A 20,316-nucleotide genomic window follows, 5' to 3' on the forward strand; every position below is an offset into this window, starting at 1 on the left:
ATTGCTTTTAAAATCTTAGTACTCATTGGCAATGCACTTGGTCATCCAAGAGCTCTAATGGAGATGTACAGTGAGATGAATGTTGTTTTCATGCCTGCTAACACAGCATCCATTCTGCAGCCCATGTATCAAGGAATAATTTTGACTTGTAAGCTTTATTTAACAAATAGATTTTATAAGGCTATAACTGCCACAGATAGTGTGATTCCTCTGATGGATCTGGGCAATATAAATTGGGCAAGTACTGGGCAAAGTAAATTGAAAACCTTCTGGAAAGGATTCACCACTCTAAGATGTTGTTGAGAATATTGGTGATGCATGGGAATAGGTCAAACTACCTGCAAATATATGAGCAGGAGTTTGGAAGAAGTTGATTCCAACTCTCATGGATGACTTTTAAGGGGCTTAAGGTTTCTGTGGGGGAAATAACTGTAGATGGGGTGGAAAGAGGAAGAGAACTAGAAGTGGAGCCTGAAGGTGTGACTGCATTGCTGCAAAACTTAATAAAACTTGAATGAATGAGGATGAACAAAGAAAGTGGTTTCTTGAGATAGACTGTATTCCTGCTGAAGATGCTATGAAGACTGTTCAAAGGACAACAAAGGATTTAGAATATTATATAAACTTAGTTGGTAAGGCAGTGGCAGGGTTTGAGAAGATTACCTCTAATCTTTAGAGAAATTCTACTGTGGATAAAATGCTTTCAAACAGCATCACATGCTACAGAGAGATCATTTTTGAAAGGAAGAGTTAATTGATGCAGAGGCAACTTCACTGTTGTCTTATTTTAAGAAATTGCCACAGTTAACCCATCCTTCAGCAACCACTACCATGATCAGTCAGCAGCCATGAACATTGAAGCAAGACCTTCCACCAGCCAAAAGATTACAACTCACTAAAGCTTGGGTGATGATAAGCATTTTTTAGCAATAAAGTACTTTTAAACTAGGGTATGTACTTTTTTTTTTTAAACAGGTTTTTTTTCATCTTTTTTTAAAGATTTTATTTATTGATTCATGAGAGAGAGAGAGAGGCAGAGACACAGGAGAGAGAGAGAGAGAGAGAGAGGCAGAGACACAGGCAGAGGGAGAAGCAGGCTCCATACAGGGAGCCTGACGTGGGACTCGATCCTGGGTCTCCAGGATCAGGCCCTGGGCTGAAGGTGGTGCTAAACCGCTGAGCCACCGGGGCTGCCTTTTAAACAGGTTTTTATTTTTTTTTTAAAGATTGTATTTATTTATTCACAAGAGACACACAGAGAGAGAGAGAGAGAGAGAGAGAGACAGGCAGAGAGAGAAGCAGGCTCCATGCAGGGAGCCCGATGTGGGACTCGATCCTGGGTCTCCAGGATCACACCCTGGGCCGAAGGCGGTGCTAAACCGCTGAGCCATCGGGGCTGCCCATGTACTTTTTTTTTTTTTTTAAAGATATAATGCTATTGCACACTTAGCAGATGGCAGTATAGCGGAAACAAACCAAAAAATTCATTTGACTCGCTTTATTATAATATTTGTTTTCTTTTTTCTTTTTTTTTTTTTTTTAAAGATTTTATTTATTTATTCATGATAGTCACAGAGAGAGAGAGAGGCAGAGACACAGGCAGAGGGAGAAGCAGGCTCCATGCAGGGAGCCCGACGCGGGATTTGATCCCGGGTCTCCAGGATCGCGCCCAGGGCCAAAGGCAGGCACCAAACTGCTGTGCCACCCAGGGATCCCAATATTTGTTTTCTTGTAGCAGTCTGGACCTGAACCTGCAGTATCTCTGAGATATGCCTGTATACAGTTTGCCCTTTGATTTTGTTTATGATGCTTTGTTTTAGAAAAAAATAAAATTACAATATAGTGAAACCTTTCCAGTTTTTTTTTTCCTTTATAAACTGGATTTTGTGTCTCCTTGAACACAGATTTTTCTTCACCCCAATATTATAACAGATTTCCTCTTAATTACTTAAATACTTTAAGAACATTTTTCCCTTTTAGCTCTATAATCTCTCAAATTTATACGTGTTCAGTGTAAAGAGGTAATATTTTTTTTTACCCTCAAATGAATTGCCTGTTGTTTCAGCATCATTTATGAATTGTAGCAAATGGTGCTGCAACAGTGTTGTAAACGCTGCTGTTTCTAGAATGTCCTTTCGTTGATCTATGTTCCTGTATCAGTATACTGTTTGATTTCAGTTGATTTAAAAATTTATATTTTTATAATTGGTAAGGCCATTCCACCTCATAATTTCCCTTTTTCAAATGTTCTTGCCATTTATGTGTTCTTGTCCCCGTGAATTTTAGAATAAGTTTGTATGGTATGATCCACAAAAAACTTTTTTTTTTTAATTGCCTTGAATTTAGAGATTTATTTGGGGGAGGAATTTGTATCTTTTTAATATTGACTGTTCCCATTCAGTAGCATGGTATGGCTAGTCAGGTCTTCTGTTTTCTTCTGCAGTTTTCTAGTTTTCCTATTGACTGTTGAATAGTAGTAACAAGAATGGGTTCTAGTGCCGTGCTGCTTGGGTCAGTCTCTGTGAAGCTTGGGCAAAGGAAAAACCCTTTTTGTGCTTTAGGTTCCTCATCCATAAAATGGGAGTCTTAAATAACTCATTAGGGTTATTGTGAGGATGCAGTGGTTAAAATGTGTAAGTTAACACATTTAACATGTTAGCTAATGTTATTAAGTATATATTTAGGTATTTTATAGTTTCTGTTTTTGTGAATAGGGTCTTATATTTAAATCTCATTTTAATTGGTTTGGTAGGAAAGATCATGATTTTTTTTGTTCATGGTTCTTATTTGAATAGTTTACTCTGAACTCTGTTTAGTACTAATATTTTTTTTTCTAAATTCTCATATTCTCTAGGTAATCATATAATCTGCAGTGTAATTTTTTAGCTTTCAGTATTTTTGCCTTTTTTAAAAAAAAGTTTGTTTCACAGAGAGAGAAAGAAAGAGCGAGCACGCACGCATGAGCAGGGTGAGGGGGGCAGAGGGAAAAGCAGACTCCCCCTGAGCAGGGAGCCCAATGCGGGATTTGATCCCAGAACTCCAGGATCATGACCTGAGTCGAAGGCAGACACTGCCACCCAGGCGCCCTGCCTTACTTTTTATATTTTGGTCATTTTTCATTGAGTAGGACTTCTAATATAATGTGGAATAGAAGTAATGATAAAGAACATTTTTGTGTGTGTGACTCTTTTTTTTTTTAATAAGATTTTATTTATTCATGAGAGACGCAGAGAGAGAGGCAGAGACACAAGCAGAGGGAGAAGCAGACTCCACGTGGAGAGCCTGATGCGAGACTCGATCCCAGAACCCCAAGATCATGCCCTGAGCTGAGGGCAGACACTCAACCCCTGAGTCACTCAGGCTTCCTTCCCATGACTCTTTAAATGGATTTGATGTTGATTTATAAAAGTTAACCCTCTATAAAGCTAAGGGCTTTGTATGTATGTTTGTAATTTGTTAACTAGTAGGTTTGGGATTTTCATTAAATTATTTTTATTATACAAATAATAAGTGAACATATTTTTATTACAAAAGATTGAGAAAACTTGATGGGATGAGCAACTGGGTGTTATACGATATGTTGGCAAATTGAATTTAAATAAAATTTTAAAAAAATGGTTGAAAAAGTACAGAAATTATGGAGTATAGAGAAATTATGAAGCATAGAATTTTGTATGCTGCTCTTTTATTCCCCTTTCTTTATATATAACTGTTAAATTTGGTTTCTGTCCTTTTAATTCTTTTGTGATACTTTTATATACATTTTTTTAAAAGATTTTTTTTGTTTATTCATGAGAGACACACACACAGAGGGGCAGACACATAGGCAGAGGGAGAAGCAGGCTCCATGCAGGGAGTCCAATATGGGACTCGATCTGGGGACTCCAGGATCACGCCCTGAGCCGAAGGCAGACACATAACCTCTGAGCCACCCAGGTGTTCCCTTTTATATACATTTAATGTGTACATGTGTACACATACTTTTCTTTAGTTTTATAAAACTAGGTGTTAGATTTTCATTTAGCAAATATTGAGTCCTATCTTGTATCAGGCATTAACCTCCTTTTGTTCATTCAACAAATGTTTCTTAAATATTTCCTAAGTGCCAGACAGTGTCTTTGGTGCTGTGGTATAGCTGTGAAGAAAAAGAATAGCTTTGCCCTGAGAGCTGAAATAAGGTACAGTCAAAGAAAGAGAGAAGGAAGAAGGAGCCCAGTGTTGATAAATGCTGTGAAAAAAGTTAAAGCAGGGTAAAAGAGGATAGAGATTGGGGTGCTATTTTATTTTTTTATTTTATTATTTTAAAAAGATTTACTTTAAAGAGAGTGCACATGCAAGCTGGGGGAGGAGCAGAGGAAGAGAGAGAGAGAGAGAACCTCAAGGAAACTCTGTGCTGAGCATGGAGCCCCACAGAGTTCAATCTCACAATCATGACCTGAGCCAAAAGCAAGAGTCACCTGAGCCATCTAGCCACCCTGTGTCTTCTAATAATTTCTAAACATTTCCAATCTGCTAGCAGTGTCCTTTTCTATTATCTAAGTCTGTCATGATTTTATTCTCAAACAAAACTAAAACAAAATATAGCCACAATTTTTTTTTTGTTATTTACATGCGATTTTTTTAAAAATTTTTATTTATTTATGATAGTCAGAGAGAGAGAGAGAGGCAGAGACACAGGCAGAGGGAGAAGCAGGCTCCATGCACCGGGAGCCCGATGTGGGATTCGATCCCGGGTCTCCAGGATCGCGCCCTGGGCCAAAGGCAGGTGCCAAACCGCTGCGCCACCCAGGGATCCCTACATGAGATTTTTGATACACAAGTAGATAAATCCATTTGTTCAATCTTTCATCTTAAGCCAGAGGGTCCTTTCCCTGTCTTTCTTTGCATATTATTCTTCCCAGTTTCTGCTAGACATTTTTTTTTCTTTTTTTGTTGAGTAAGTTTGGCACGTAACACTGTGTAAGTTTAAGGTATACAGCATACACTTTGATATATTTATATATCATAATATGATTGCTGATGTAGTGATGTTTATCACATTACATAATTATAGTACAATATTTTCTATATTATCTGTATATATATATACACACACACACCATTCTATTTTCCTTTTTATAGATTTAACTTATTTAGATACCACATATAAATGATATCTTACAGTACTTGTTTTTCTCTGACTTATCTCACTTAGCATAATGTGCTCAAGGTCTATCCATTTTGTCCTTTCTCATGGCTAAATAATATTCCTTTGTGTATATGGGCCACATCTGCTTTATCCATTCATTCATTGATGGGCATTTGGGTTGTTTCCATATCTTGGCTATTGTGATTAATACTGCCGTAAGCATATGAGTGCATGTATCTTGTCGAATTCCTGTTTTCATTTTCTTTGGGTATATATTCAGAGGTGGAAATGCTGGATCATATGGTAGATCTATTTTTAATTTTTTGAGGAATTTCCACATTGTTTTTCATAGTAGTTGGACCAATTTACATACCTACCAGCAATGTGTAAGGGATTTCTTTTCATCACATTCTTGCCATCAGCTGTTGTCTTTTGTCTTCTTGAGATGATAGCTGTTCTAACAGGTATGAGGTAGTATCTTATTGTGGTTTTGATTTGTATTTCCCAGATAACTGTGACGTTGAGCATCTTTTTCATGTCTGTTGGCCATTTTGATGTTCTTTTTGGAAAAGTGTCTATTTAGTTCTCATTTTTTAATTGAATTGTTTTTGTTATTAAGTTGACCTTGTTATTTATATATTTTGGATATTAACTCCTTTTTTTTTTGATATTAACTCCTAATTCAGTATATGGTTGGATAAAAATTTTCTCCTGTTCTGTAGGTTGTCTTTTCATATTGTTTCTTGGGCTGTACAGATGCTTTTGGGTTTGATGTAGCACTATTTGTTTTTTGGTTTTGTTGTTTGTGCTTTTGACATTGTGTTAGAAAAATCATTGCCAAGCCCGGTATTTTTTTTTTCCATGTCTGCAGCTGGCCACTTTATTCTAATGTTGCTTCTTTTTTTAAAAATTTTTAAAATTTTTTATTGGAGTTCAATTTGCCAACATATAGCTTAACACCCAGTGCTCATCACATCAAGTGCCAAGCCCAGTATTGATGAGTTTCTTCCCAACATTTTTTTCTAGGAATTTTATGGTATCAGGTCTACATTTAAGTCTTCAATCCATTTCAGTTTTTGTGAGTGGTGTGAGATAAGGATCCAGTTTCACTGCTCTGCATGTGTTTCTCTGGTTTTTACAGCACCATTTGTTGAAGAGAATATCCTTTCTCCATTGGGTATTCTTAGCTTTATTGAATATTGATTGACCATATATCCAGGGATTTATATATCCAGGGATTTAATTCTGGGCTCTTTATTCTGTTCTACTGGTTGATGTGTCTTATTTTTGTGCCAGTGTCATACTGTTTTTTATTAGTATAGCTTTATAGTATAGTTTGAAATCCAGAAGTGTAATAATACCTCTGGCTTTATTGTTTTTTTTCTCACAGTTTCTTTGGCTATTCAAAATCTTTTGTGGTTCCACACAACTTTTAGGATTGTTTCTTCTATTTCTGTGAAGAATGCCTCTGATATTTTGATATTCAATGATTGCATTGAATCTGTAGGGTAGCATGGCCATTTTGATAATATTAATTCTTCTCACTCATGAACATGGGATGTCTTTCCATTGACCTCTTTTTAAGTTTCTTTTAGCAAAGTATTATTTTCATTGTACAGATCTTTCACTTCCTTGCATAAATTTATTCTTAAATATTTCATAGTTTTTGATGCTACTGTAAATGAGATAGTTTTGTTTTTCAAATGCTTTATCATTACTATAAAGGAATGCAATTGGTTTGTTGATTCATAGTTTATCTGCCAGTTTACTGAAATGTTGATTAATTCCAATAGTTTTTGGATTGATTCTTTGAGATTTTCTCTCAGATCATATCATCAGCAGATAATGGTAATTTTTAATTCTTCTTTTCTGATTTGAGTGCCTTTTATATCTTTGTCTTGCCTAATTGCTTGAGGTAGGGCTTTAGTACTATTTGAATAGAAGTAGTAAGAGTGGACATCATTGTCTTGTTTCTGATCTTAGAGAAAACACTTAAAATTTTTCTTCATTTAGTATACAGGCATACTTCATTTTATTGTGCTTCACAGATACTGCATTTTTTTCAAATAGAGCGTTTATGGCAACCCTGTGTCAAGCAAATCTGTTGGTACCATTTTTCCAACAGCATTCACTCACTCCATGTCTCTCTATCCCATTTTGATAATTCTCACAATGTTTCAATTTTTTTTATTTGTTATGTGGTCTGTGATCAGTGATTATGATTTGCTGAAAGCTCAGATGGTGATTAGCATTTTTTAGCAATAAAATATCCTTAATTAAAGTATGTCCTTTAAAAAAAAAAGTATGTACTTTTTAAAGACAATGGTGTTTGCATACTTAATAGAATAGTATAAATATAACTTTTATATGCATTGGAAAACAAATTCATATGAATCGCTTTATTGTGATATTTGCTTTATTGTGGTGATCTGGGGCCAACATACAGTATTTCAGAGGTATGCTTGTAATATTAACTGTGGGTTTGTCACATAGAGCCTTTATTATGTTTGGGATATGTTCCTTCTATGCCCAGTCTGTTAAGGGTTTTTATCATGAAAGGATGTATTATGTCAAATGCTTTTTTGGCATGTATGGAGATGATCATTTGATTTTTACCTTTTATTTTATTTTATTTTATTTTATTTTATTTTATTTTATTTTATTTTATTTTATTTTATTTTTTAAGATTTTATTTATTTATTCATGAGAGACAGACAGAGAGAGAGGGGCAGAGACACAGTCAGAGGGAGAAGCAGGCTCCATGCAGGGAGCCCAACGTGGGACTCTATCCTGGGACCTCGGGGTCACGCTCTGGGCCAAAGGTGGCGCTAAACTGCTGAGCCACCCGGCTGCCCTATCTTTCATTTTGTTGATGTGATGTTTTACATTTATTGGTTTGCATGTATTGAATCTTCTTTGCATCCCAGAGATAGTTCCCACTTAGTTATAGTGTATAATCCTTTTAATGTATTCTTCACTTGGTTTGGTAATATTTTGATTTTTGCATCTGTGTTCATTAGGGATATTGGCTTATAGTTTTCTTGTGATATCATTGTAATGCTGGGTTTGTAGAATGGTTTGGAAGTGTTCCCTCCTCCTTGATATGTTAAAAGAATTTGAGGAAGATTTGAGATGTTAATTCTTCCTTAAATATTTGGTAGAATTCCCTAATGATGATATTTGGTCCTAAATTTTTCTGTGGTGGGAGTTTTTTGGTTGCTGATTCAGTCTCTTTGTTATTGGTTTATTCCGATTTTCTATTTCTTCTTGATTCAGTTTTTTTTTTTAGTTTTTTTTTTTAATGTTATTTATTTATTCATGAGAGACACAGAGGGAAAGGTAGAGATATGCAGGGAGCCTGATGTGGGACTCAATCCTGGGACTCCAGAATCATGCCCTGGGCAGAAGGCAGACACTCAACCACTGTACCACCCAGGTGTCCCAGATTCAGTTTTGATAGGTCGTGTGTTCCTGAAATGTATCCATTTCTTCTAGCTTAGGTAATTTGTTGGTATTTCATTTGTTTCTCCTAGGATCTTTATTATTTCCTTCCTTCTGATAATTTAGGGCTTAATTTGTACTTTTCTGATGTCTTGAGGTACAAAGTTAAGTTATTTGAAATATTTCTAATTTTTAAAAATATTTTATTTATTTATTTGACAGAGACAGTGAGTATGAGTAGGGAGGGGCAGAGGGAGAGGGAGAAGCAGACTCCTTGCTGAGCAGGGAGCCTATGTGGGGCTCTATCCCAGGACCCTGAGACATGACTTGAGCCGAAGGCAGATGCTTAACTGACTAAGCCATTCAGGTGCTCCTCTGATTTCTTAATATATGTGTTTGTTGCTATAAGTTGTCCTCTCAGAAATGCTTTTGGATGTCCCACAATATTTGGTATGTTGTATTTCCATTTTCATTTGTATTGGGATATTTTTTCTCTTTTGATTTTTTTCTTTGACTTAATTGGTTAGATGTGTCTTTTTTAGTTTCCACATATTTATAGATCTTCTCACTTTCCTTTTAGTTTCATACCATTGCAGTCAGAGAAGATACTTGGTATGATTTCAATGTTAAATTTGCTGAGACTTGTTTTGTAGCCTATTATGATGTAAGCTGGAGACTGTTCTATGTGCACTTGAGAGGAATGTATTTTGCTGCTGTTGAATGGAATGTTTCATATGTCTATTAAGTACATTTGTTCTTAAGTGTGGTTCAATCCCAATGTTTCCTTGTTGATTTTCTTTCTGGACAATCTACCCATTGCTGATATAATTATTGTTTATTTTTCCCTTAAGATTTGTTATTATTTGCTTAATATATTTTGTTGCTTGGGTGTTGGGAACACACATTTATGATTGTTATATGTATCTATCTTGATGAGCTGATACCTTTATCATTATATAATGACTGTCTTTATTTTGAAGTCTATTTTGTCTGATCAAAGTATGGCTAGGTCTACCTTCTTTTGATTCCACTTCAAATACATGTGGGTTTCGTTTTCGTTTTGGTTTTTTTAAACTATGTGTGTCTTTAGAGCTGAATGAAATGAGTCTCCTGTAGGCAGCATATAGTTGGGTCTTGCTTTTTTATTCATTCAGCCACTCTTTGCCTTTTGATTGATGAGTTTAATCCATTACCTTTGGGGGGGGGTTATTGATATGTAAGGATTTATTACTGCCATCTTGTTTTTTGCCATCTGGTTATTTTGTTGTCTCCATTGTTTCTTTTTCCTTCTATTTCTGTCTACTTTTGTAAGTTGGTGGTTTTCCATGGTGATTTGTTTAGTCTCTCCTTTTTTTTTTGTTTCTGTCTCTGCTCTAGATTTTTGCTTTGTGGTTATCATGAGGATTACATAAAACATTTCATAGATATAGGGCAGGAGGAGCAGCAGTGGTCAGGCAGCCCAGCTTTGAGAAAGTTCTCTGTCCCTGTGGCTGCAGGCACCTAGCACACACCTGCCTCACTCACCCTGATGCTCAAGAATAAGGTCAGCTCCACTGAGAGGGTGGCAAAGAAAGAGCGCAAGAGGAGGTCAGTGAGGCTGTCAGCTAAACCTGCTCCTGCAAAAGTAGGAATGAAACCCAAAAGAGGCAGCAGGAAAGGATAAATCTTCAGACAAAAAAGTGCAGACAAAGGGGAAAAAAAGGCTGAAGTGGCTAAGAAATGAAAAGACTACTTGCAGAAAATGGAGAAACTAAAAATGAGAGTTCAACCTTGGATGAAGCAGGAGAAAAAGAAGCCAAGTCAGATTGATATCATATACCATGTCTTATCAGTGTTCCCTGTCTCCTTTCTTGTACAATCCAGGGGAATATATTTTTTAAAGATTTATTTTATCTATTTGAGGGAGAGAGAAAGAGAGAGAACATAGGTACATGCAAGTCAGGGGGGAGGGGTGCACTCTAACATCTCGGTTGTAGTAGTCCAGTTTTTTCTAGTAACTTTGTTAATGTGCTATGCAATATTAAAAATTTGAGTATGTAGTATATATGATATTAAATTGTGAATTAATGGGACTTAATGTAACAGCATATCAACATTTGAAGATATTGGTGCTTGATATACTATTTAAGAAAATTTGCCTCCAAATTTTAAGCTAGAAGGTCACTGGAATAACTTGGAAAAGAATCACAACTGCATGATTTTTTTAGATTTTTGGTATGTACATTAAGAATTGTACAAATTGAAATGTCTGTACTGATCCTCAGACAACCAATAAAAACTCAATTATGAAAAAAAATTTCATAAATAAAATAGTTCTTTTTCTTCTGATACCAATTTATCTTCATTTGTCGATAAAGGTTCCATCATTTTACGTTTTTTTTTTTTTTTTATATTTTTGGTATCGCAAATTATTTCTTTTTATGCTGTGGTTTTGTTACTAAGTTGTAATAGCTGTAGTTATTTTAATGCTCTTTTCCTTTAATTTTTATAATTAAGAGTTTAATATTTTTTTAAAAAAATATTTATTTGAGAGAGAGAGTGCATGTGTGTGCATAAGCGAGAGAACATGAGTGGGAGAGAGGCAGAGGGAGAAGCAGACTCCCAGCTGGAGAGACATGAGACTCTATCCTAGGACTCTGGGATCATGACCTGAGAGCCAAGGTAGATGTTTACCAGCTGAGCCACCCACATTCCCCAGAATTTAATATATTCAAAAAAAAGAATTGCAGTTTTCTTTGTATTACCTTAATCATAGTTTAGTGTACTTATGTCTTTTCATTCAGCTTGAAGAGCTCCTTTTAGCATTTCTTGTTAAGTAAGGTCTAATGGTGGTAAACTCCCTTAGTTTTTTGTCTGGGAAGGCCTTTATTTCTCTTTTGTAATTTTTTTTTTTAAGATTTATTTATTTATGATAGACATAGAGAGAGAGAGAGAGGCAGAGACACAGGAGGAGGGAGAAGCAGGCTCCATGCCGGGAGCCCGACGTGGGACTCGATCCCGGAACTCCAGGATCGCACCCCAGGCCAAAGGCAAGCGCTAAGCCGCTGAGCCACCAGGGATCCCCTCTCTCATATTTGAAGGATAACTTGGTCAGAGTATCCTTGGCTGACAGTTTTTATCTTTCAACATTTTGAATATGTCATTCCACTTTCTTGGTCTGTAGGTTTTCTGCTGAGAAATTTGCTGATAGCCTAATATGAGTTCCTTTGTAGGTTACTATCTTTTCCCTAGCTACTTCAAAACATTTTTTTTAATCATTGATTTTTGGCAGTTTTATTATTTCTTTTAAAATTCTTTTAAAAAGATTTTATTTTTAATTAATCTCTAAACCAGATGTGCTGCTTGAATTTATAATCCCAAGATCAAAGAAGTTTGACCTGAGTCAAATGAAAGAATCGGAAGCTCAACTGACTGAGCCAGCTAGGCGCCCCTTAACAGTTTTAGTATAATGTGTTTTGAAGAAGGTCTTTTTGCACTGAGATAATAAGGTGTTCTGTTGGCTTTGTGGACTTGTGTATCCAGTTCCTTTTCCAGGTTTAGGAAGTTGTCAGCTATTATTTTGTTAAATAAACTCAATGCCACCTACATTCTCTCCTCTTTTTCTGGAATGCCCATTATTCTTATGTTGGCTTTCCTAATGAATTTTAATAATTTTCATTGGGTTTCCTCACTTTTAAAAAATCTTAATTTTCTCTTCTTTTTCACCAGAATCATTTCTAGATTCCTATCTTCCAGCTTGTTAATTCTCTTTTCCACCTATCTGCTCAATTTCTAGTACATTCTCAATGCACTCTTTATCCCTCTCATTTATTAATTTCTTCAGCTCTGGAATTTCTATTTTTTAGATTTTTATTTTTTTTAGAATTTCGGTATCTTTGGTAAAGTACTCTTTATGTTCATTCATTTTCTTTCTGAGATCATTGTATTGCCTGGAGTTTTTTGTAGCTTGTTGAATTTCTTCATAATATTTTGAATTCTTACCAGTTAAGGTTGCAATATTCCATGTCTTTGGGTTCAGTTGCTAGAAAATTGTCATTTCCTTTTTGTGATTTTTGATGGTGTTTGATGAAAAGTGCCTTTGCTGCAGCATTTTATAGCAAACACCTTTCTTACATAAGCAAGGTTTTGTTTACTTTGATTTTAATAGTTCAACAGGTTGGTAAATTAGGAGCTTTCTTTTTGTTTTCCAGAAGGTGGTACTATAGTACACCAGAGTTGATTTATTGCTAAGGTTGGAAGTAGATGATTTAGAAAAAGGGAAGGAAGGAAGGAAAGGAGAGAGGACGGAAGGAAGGAAAGAAAGAAGGAAGCAAGCAAGCAGAGTTGGGAGGAAGGGGTATACTTGGCTTTTGAGGCTTTGGGTGTGTCCAGAGCCTGGTAGGAGGATCCTCCAGTTGGGGTACCCAGAGGTCTTTGGATGTGGTCCCCCTTTCCTGGGGACACACAACAGGAGATGTTTTCTTTACATTCTGGTTGTTTGATTACTTCCCTTTCTTTTCCCTCCCTACAGTCATTACTGTTACTCCTCAGAGCAATGGGTCCTTCCAGCTGCAGAATTCCACAGCTGGGTAGACCTCAACCCACTGCTTTGCCCCTCTACCTCTTGTGCCCAAAACATTGTGCTGTTCTGCTGCTGGACCTGCTGACACTGGCTCCCACAGCCTCTCCATGGCCCAATCTACCCACTTTGTTTGTTTGTTTGTTTTAAAGATTTTATTTATTTATTCATGAGACACACACACACACACACACACAGACAGACAGAGAGAGAGAGAGAGAGAGAGGCAGAGACACAGGCAGAGGGAGAAGCAGGCTCCATGCAGGGAGCCCGACGTGGGACTGGATCCCGGGTCTCCAGGATCACGCCCTGGGCTGAAGGTGGCACTAAACCACTGAGCCACCGGGTTGCCCAATCTATCCACTTTGAATTACATGGATGGATGTTGCAGTTTCCTGGTTTGCTATTTAGGGCCATTTTTGTTGTTGGTTGTTGTTGTTTTAGTTATGAAAGTCTGATTAGTTGTAAATGAAAGGGGAGAGAAAAAAGGAACCACTCACTGAGCCATAGTATTTAATGTCATTTCCAAAGGTTTTTCATCTTCAGGGCTTAATTGTACCTTCCTTTAAAGGCTTCTCTTATTGCTTCCTTCTTTCTAACATTCCATGTTTAGCTCTATCATTCCAGATTGTACTGGCTTAATTGCATCATATTTTACTAGATGGTGAAATGTGGTTTTACGAACTTTACTCTTAATGTAGCATGGTACCTGATACATTAAAGGCTGTTAAGTAAATGCTATTGAATAACACATGAAAGAATAAGTATAAGCAGAAGAATTTAATAGTAGGCACTCAGTTATCAAACTGGCATAGCAGTTTTACTAATAGGATAGTCATTTTCCTGCTAGGCTACCAGTCTGTGTGGGATTTAGTTTTAATTTTCTTAGAGTTGTAACCACTTTTTTTTAATCATAAAAGCAGCTCTGGAAACTGATAAAAATATCAAATACATTGTACAAAACGGAAGCAACAGAGATAAAAAATATCAAATACATTGTACAAAACGGAAGCAACTCAATACATGAGATTTTGCTTTACTATTTAAGCTGGCCTGACTGCCCTGTGCATTGAGTGATAATTTCTGGTGTTTCTGTTAAGTCCTGTGGTATGGTAAAATATTTATTAAGGACTTATAAATTAAAAAAATAGTAGGAGAAGCCAAGTTGTGGGTTTGTTGGTTTCACTCCTTTGAGATTCGGTTTTTGAATAGGTAAATGTATTTTCGTAGTTCAGAATTCAAAGATAAAGTGAAATGTCTCTTTTCTCTTTAGCTACTCAGGAACTGTTAAGTGTCTGAGATTCCCCTCTGCAGAAACACCCGATTTTATTAATATAAACATAGTGTTGGGTGTGTATGTATGTGTATATATACTTGTTTTTTGTTTTTTTTATTCTGGTAAGATGATCATTTGTGTTGGTGTGTGTAATGAATAGCTGACTCAAAATGCTTTGTGATTTTTTTTTTTCTTTTTTAGCTACATCAAATTACGGAATGGCTTGCAGGCACTTTTGATTTCAGACCTAAGTAATATGGAAGGTAAAACAGGAGATGCAACAGATGATGAAGAAGAAGAGGAAGAGGAAGAAGAGGAAGATGATGATGATGACGATGATGAAGATGAAGATTCTGGAGCTGAGATAGAAGATGATGATGAAGAGGGTTTTGATGAGGAGGAGGAGTTTGATGATGATGATGAACATGATGATGATGATCTTGATACTGAGGATAATGAATTGGAAGAATTAGAAGAGAGGGCAGAAGCTAGAAAGAAAACCACTGAAAAACAGGTGTGAATCATGTCTGTTACTATGTCTTATTCTAATTTGGGAATTCTTTGGGATAAGTCCTAAATTCATGTTTTATTTCTTAGTGTCAAAAAGGAAAGTGTATATTTATCTTTTAATTCTATTTATTTTGTATAAAATACATTTTAAAAACATTTTCCTTTGATTATAAAAATAGAAAAGCTCATGATAGAAATGAATGGAAAATTTAAAAAATATAAAAACCACTCATAACTCTTAGAAGTAATCACTGGTAATGTTTGAGGATATGTGTAATTCTTAGTATGGAGTAGAGGGAGAGAGTATATTATCTTTGGAGAGACTGGAAAAAGAAAAGAGCAAGGTAATGTAGAGTCCTCACCTGGGCCTGTGGTTCTAAGAGTCCCTCATAGGTAATTTCTGTTTAGTAATTTCATGTGTTTTATTTCTTTTTATGGAAAAGCACCAAATAATTTGGAAGAATTGGAATTTACAAAACTGTTTATGAAAATACATACAGTTGACTATCGAACAATGTGGGGTTTAGGGGTATCAACTTCCTATGCAGTTGAAAATCTTTATATAACTTTTGACTCCCCTAAATTTAACTACTAATAGCTTACTCTTCACTGGAAGACTTACTGATAAATAGTTGATTAAATATATTTTATATATTATGTAGTGCATTTTTATAGTAAAGTGAGCTAAAGAAAACATTATGAAGAAAATCATAAGGAAGAGAAAATACATTTACAATATTGTATTTATCAAGAAACATCCAAGTTAAGTGGACCTTGGCAGTTCAAACTTGTGTTGTTTGAGGGTCAAGTTAATAACAATAAGTAAATATATCAGTAGGGCTCGATAAGGAGAATTTTTCTCTCTGGATATCTTTTAAAGAATACCTCCATTTTACAGTAGGGAGTACCTATATTAGAGGATAATATTTTGGAGATATAGGGGAATCGATCAGCAAATGTTTGTTAGAACTAGTTTCTTGAATATTGATAATACATTCAACATCATATAGTCAACATACAAATGAAATAAGGTTCATATTATTAAGACTAAAATCTAGATGTCAAACATACCACAAGGTGGTTAATATGAAGGATGCCTGTTTTAGGGTAACATGATAGGACAAGTGGTTTTAGTTGGAAAACTTTAGGAATAAAAACCAAAATACTGGAAAAAAAAATGTATATGTGTGTGCCACTTGATACTCTCTATCAGGGTCTGAATAAATAAATTGGGAACTGATACATTAATTTAAAATAGACCTCATAATTCCAAATAGAACAATAATAGAAAGGAAAAAATTATAAAAGTCACAGGGTAGAAAGAATACTGACAGTCAGGAACCATGAGTTTTAATTCTGGCTCTATCTTTGGTTTTACACCTTTTCATTTTCTCATTTCTAAAACAATGAGATTAGATTATATACATGCTTTTTAAAAAAGGTTTTATTATTACTATTTTTTAAAGTAATCTCTCTACCCAACATGGGGGCCAAATTTACTTCATCTTGAGATCAAGAGTTGAATGCTTTACCACCTGAGCCAGCTAAGTGTCCCTAGATTATATACATAATTTTTAAGGTCCATTTTAGCTGTAAAACTGATTGTGTCATAACTTCATAACTGAATATTTTCTGTCTAAAAGGTTTTTCTATGTCTATCAGCAACTCTTCCCATGCTTTGGACTTCTTTATATCTTCTGTCAACTGATAAGCAAGACTCCAGGGTGAAATTAAAAGCTTGTTTTAACAGCCAGTTTTATTGTCAAGACGTAATAAAATGCCTTAGATTTATATAGCGGTTGTGAACCCCTTTGACAAATGAAGATGTACATCCAGTGTTTTGGTAGATATTTTTATTTTGCTTATTTGGATCAGACTCTAGATGTTTACCTTTTCTAGAGCATTGAGAGCAGATTGTAGTGATCATTTAAAAATGGTTTAAATGCTGCCTTTTCTGAAAACTCAGTATGGTATATTCCTTCATAAGATACTGATTGTTCTGGATCATATTAGAAAGGAATGCAGGAATCTATTATAGTTTGAAGATGCAATCAAATTGTTTATTCAGGTGCAGTGGTTACACTGTGAAAGGAAAGGTCCTATGATTGATCATATTCATTGAATGAGTGTCTGCAAAAGAAAAACTAAGTTTGTCTAAATAAAAGGTGGCTTATGAGTAGTTTAGGGTTTTGCTGTGGTTTTATGATTTAATTTTTATTTGGAAAATGTGGACTTTGTTTAAGGTAAATATGAGAATTAATAAAAGAAGTGGGAAGAAATAATTTTGAGGTTTTTGGAGGACACTTACCTAGCTAAGAAGTTTACTTTTCTGAGGCATCATTTTCTTCCCCTTCCACTTTGCTCTTCCCAAAAGGAAGTGTTCTTGATCTGAAAGTTTTGCTAAATTAACAAGGTTGAAATTTAAGTATGATATATACAGAATTAATGATTTGTTCAGGGTTTTCTTAAGTCAGTTCTCAAGTATGAATTTCTCAAGTATGAATTTCTTGGGTAGATAATTCTCAAGTATGAATTTCTCTTCTAGCAATCGCAGAGCCTGTTTTTGCTGTGGTCAAAGCTGACTGATAGACTGTGGTTTAAGTCAACTTATACAAAAATGTCTTCAACCCTGCTGGTCGAGACAAGAAATCTTAATGGGGTAGTTGGAGCTGAAAGCAGGTTAGGCACCTATTAAACATCACAGAACAGGTTAGACTGTGGTTTGAAGAAGTGGATATTTCCCCATGTTTTAACTGAGTTTATGTGCCTTCGTCTTCAAAATGGGATTTACAGTATCAAATGAGGCTGTTTGGTTCTTCTGAAAACATATTTTCATTTTCTGACACATGGTTTTAGACTTTATACCAGATACATGATATTTCTTAAAAGCTGTCTTTCTAAAAGAATAGCCATTTATCAAAAAACAGTCTGTGCCAACAAATATGTTAGCTTTTTAAAATTGACATTTGGGAAAGTAAGTAACTTCCTATCTTCAAAGATTTGGCTTTGAATTGAATTTGAATTAACTATTTTCCTCTCCTGTTTTATGTCCTTTAATCTTTTAATTTACAGTGACATAATGGTATGCCTTAATCATAAGTCCATAGTTTGGTGTACCTCTTGATCATCTATTTTGTTAGAAACTCTGATTTGTCCAAAGTTTTGGAAGAATATCTGATATATATATTCTATATATGACAAGAAATGAAGAACTAAAGAGCCTCTTTAAAGCTTAGTTCTATAGATTTTTAATAAAGACTTTCTTTTTAACCATTTACTTATTATCTTATTAGATGTTTTCCTGACATGTTATTTTTTATCCTGTTTTAATAAATTTTTCTGAGTGACACTGAGAAGTCTCACATCTGGTAACTGAGTTACTAGACACAGAGTCTTTAATTGCTAAGATCTTTAGAGATAATCTATGTAGATGTATTACTTCTGCAGATTTCCAAAATCTAACAAATCAGGAAACATACTTGGTTCAATACTCTGAAATGCTGGCAGGAAATGGTACTTGGGTGGGCTGGCTAGTCCCCTTCCATTTTTTTTTTTCTGTCTGTTTCTGCTTTTTCCCTTAGGTCTGCACCTGTTCAGCATTTGGCAGGATGGCAAGAGGAGGAGCAGCAGGGTGAAACTGACACAGTTCTGGTGAGTTTCACTTTGCTGCTCCTCCTGATATTCAGGGAAAGAATTTTGTTACTTTCTGTTGGAAAAACATCCATCTCCAAGTGAATCCTTAATGTGATGACAGTATTATTCCTTTAGGATTGACTCACTATTTGTATGTGTTCTACTTACTCCAGTCTGCAGCGGCTCTTTGTGTTGGAGTTGGGAGTTTTGCTGATCCTGATGACCTGCCCGGGCTGGCACACTTTTTGGAGCACAGTAAGATCTTTGTGAAATATCATTCCTGAGTGTATTTTTTCCTCCAAATTTGTATGAATTGATTTCAAAGATAAGTAACTGGTTTGATAGAAGTATGATATGTTTAATAAGAGAAAAGGCTAAGAAAAAATATATGTATGAATATTATAGGGGAAGACTTTATTTTAATCTCTTTAACTGCACTAGTTTTGTAGATTAGGATGAAACCACTTAGAAAACTATTTTAAAATGTAGATTTTATTATTGTTTTAGGTATGCTAAGGCCAACAGATCAGGAGACAATTGCCTGTCTCTAGGAATCTAATCTATATAACTTTGAGAAGGGCTGTCTCTTCCAGAGTTAGCAAGGCCCCAAGATGGCAAAGCATTAAAAATACAGAAAATAAAAAGACATAATATCAAAACAAACAAAATCTTCAGTTTAATTATGAATTTACCACAATGAAACCTGTGTGGATGCTATACAAATATAGATATTTAAATCTGTATTTGTTTTCCTGAATTATTTATTTATATTCTGACTTTCTAAGCTAATTGAGGGTAAATTTCTCACCTTAGGAGTTTTCATGATTTAAAAAAAAAAAAAGGAATTTTCATAATAATAACCTGCATACATGCTTATGTTTACATTTTAACCTTTATACAAATAAAATATTTCTTTAAAATTAAGTATTAACCAGACAAAACCAATGTTAACATGTTGGTATATATTCTTCCAGTTTTTTGTATTTGAGATATTTCATCCTTGATGATAAAAACATTGTCTATATCTTGGTGTTCTGTGACTTTGTGTGCTTTTTCACTTAGTGGTATTCATGGGTAGTTTGAAATATCCAGATGAAAATGGATTTGATGCCTTCCTGAAGAAACATGGAGGTAGTGATAATGCTTCAACTGATTGTGAACGTACAGTCTTTCAATTTGATGTCCAGAGAAAATACTTCAAGGAAGCCCTGGATAGGTAACTAACTCAAAATGTGTTTTTATTTTAATTATATAATAACATTTTACAAATGTAAATATGATTATTGTTCTGTGGTATTTCTCTTCAAACAGTACTCTAATTCTGTAGAATTATCATATACTTTATTTGGAAAAATGAGCAAAGTATGAAATGCACCTTTGCTCATGTTTTGTAATATTTAGTCTTTATATTGAAGATTAAGCAAACCCTTAAATACCTTTGAGTTTCATAAGTAATGTATACTCTGTTGGCTCATTATTAAAATTATTTTTTCTAATTTAGTAAAAAATATGGAAAAATAGAAGCAGAAAACAGATATGACTGATTCTGTTTTATAATCTGAAGATAACTGGCTAATGTTAGGTATATAGCCATCTATTTTTTTAAATATATATGAGATCATGTTATTCATATTTTTTTATATTTTAATTTGAAAGTTTTAGTTTCAGTAAGTGTTAAGTGTTAAGTTAAGTGTTAAGTTCTTTTCACATGTACAGTATAATGATTCATCAGTTCTGTATATTTCTCAGTGCTCATTAAGATAAGTGTAC

At 34.8% G+C, this 20,316-nt stretch overlaps 1 protein-coding gene and 1 pseudogene across 4 annotated transcripts in view; both read left to right on the plus strand.

Annotated features, from left to right (window-relative positions):
* Positions 1 to 20,316, plus strand: part of NRDC (nardilysin convertase) — a 90,583-nt gene that overhangs the window by 22,684 nt on the left and 47,583 nt on the right. For 3 of the 4 annotated variants that reach the window (XM_072772098.1, XM_072772101.1, XM_072772099.1), the window contains exons 2-6: positions 14,605 to 14,917; positions 17,459 to 17,592; positions 18,495 to 18,564; positions 18,720 to 18,801; positions 19,609 to 19,762. In XM_072772098.1, the coding sequence (XP_072628199.1) occupies positions 14,605 to 14,917; positions 17,459 to 17,592; positions 18,495 to 18,564; positions 18,720 to 18,801; positions 19,609 to 19,762 (753 nt within the window). The remainder of the gene's footprint in view (positions 1 to 14,604; positions 14,918 to 17,458; positions 17,593 to 18,494; positions 18,565 to 18,719; positions 18,802 to 19,608; positions 19,763 to 20,316) is intronic. The other variant, XM_072772100.1, reaches the window with a different exon arrangement.
* Positions 9,217 to 10,533, plus strand: LOC140602528 (non-histone chromosomal protein HMG-14 pseudogene; annotated as a pseudogene).

The sequence above is a fragment of the Canis lupus genome, chromosome 13 (assembly GCF_048164855.1).
Source record: "Canis lupus baileyi chromosome 13, mCanLup2.hap1, whole genome shotgun sequence".
Taxonomy (NCBI): Eukaryota; Metazoa; Chordata; class Mammalia; order Carnivora; family Canidae; genus Canis; species Canis lupus.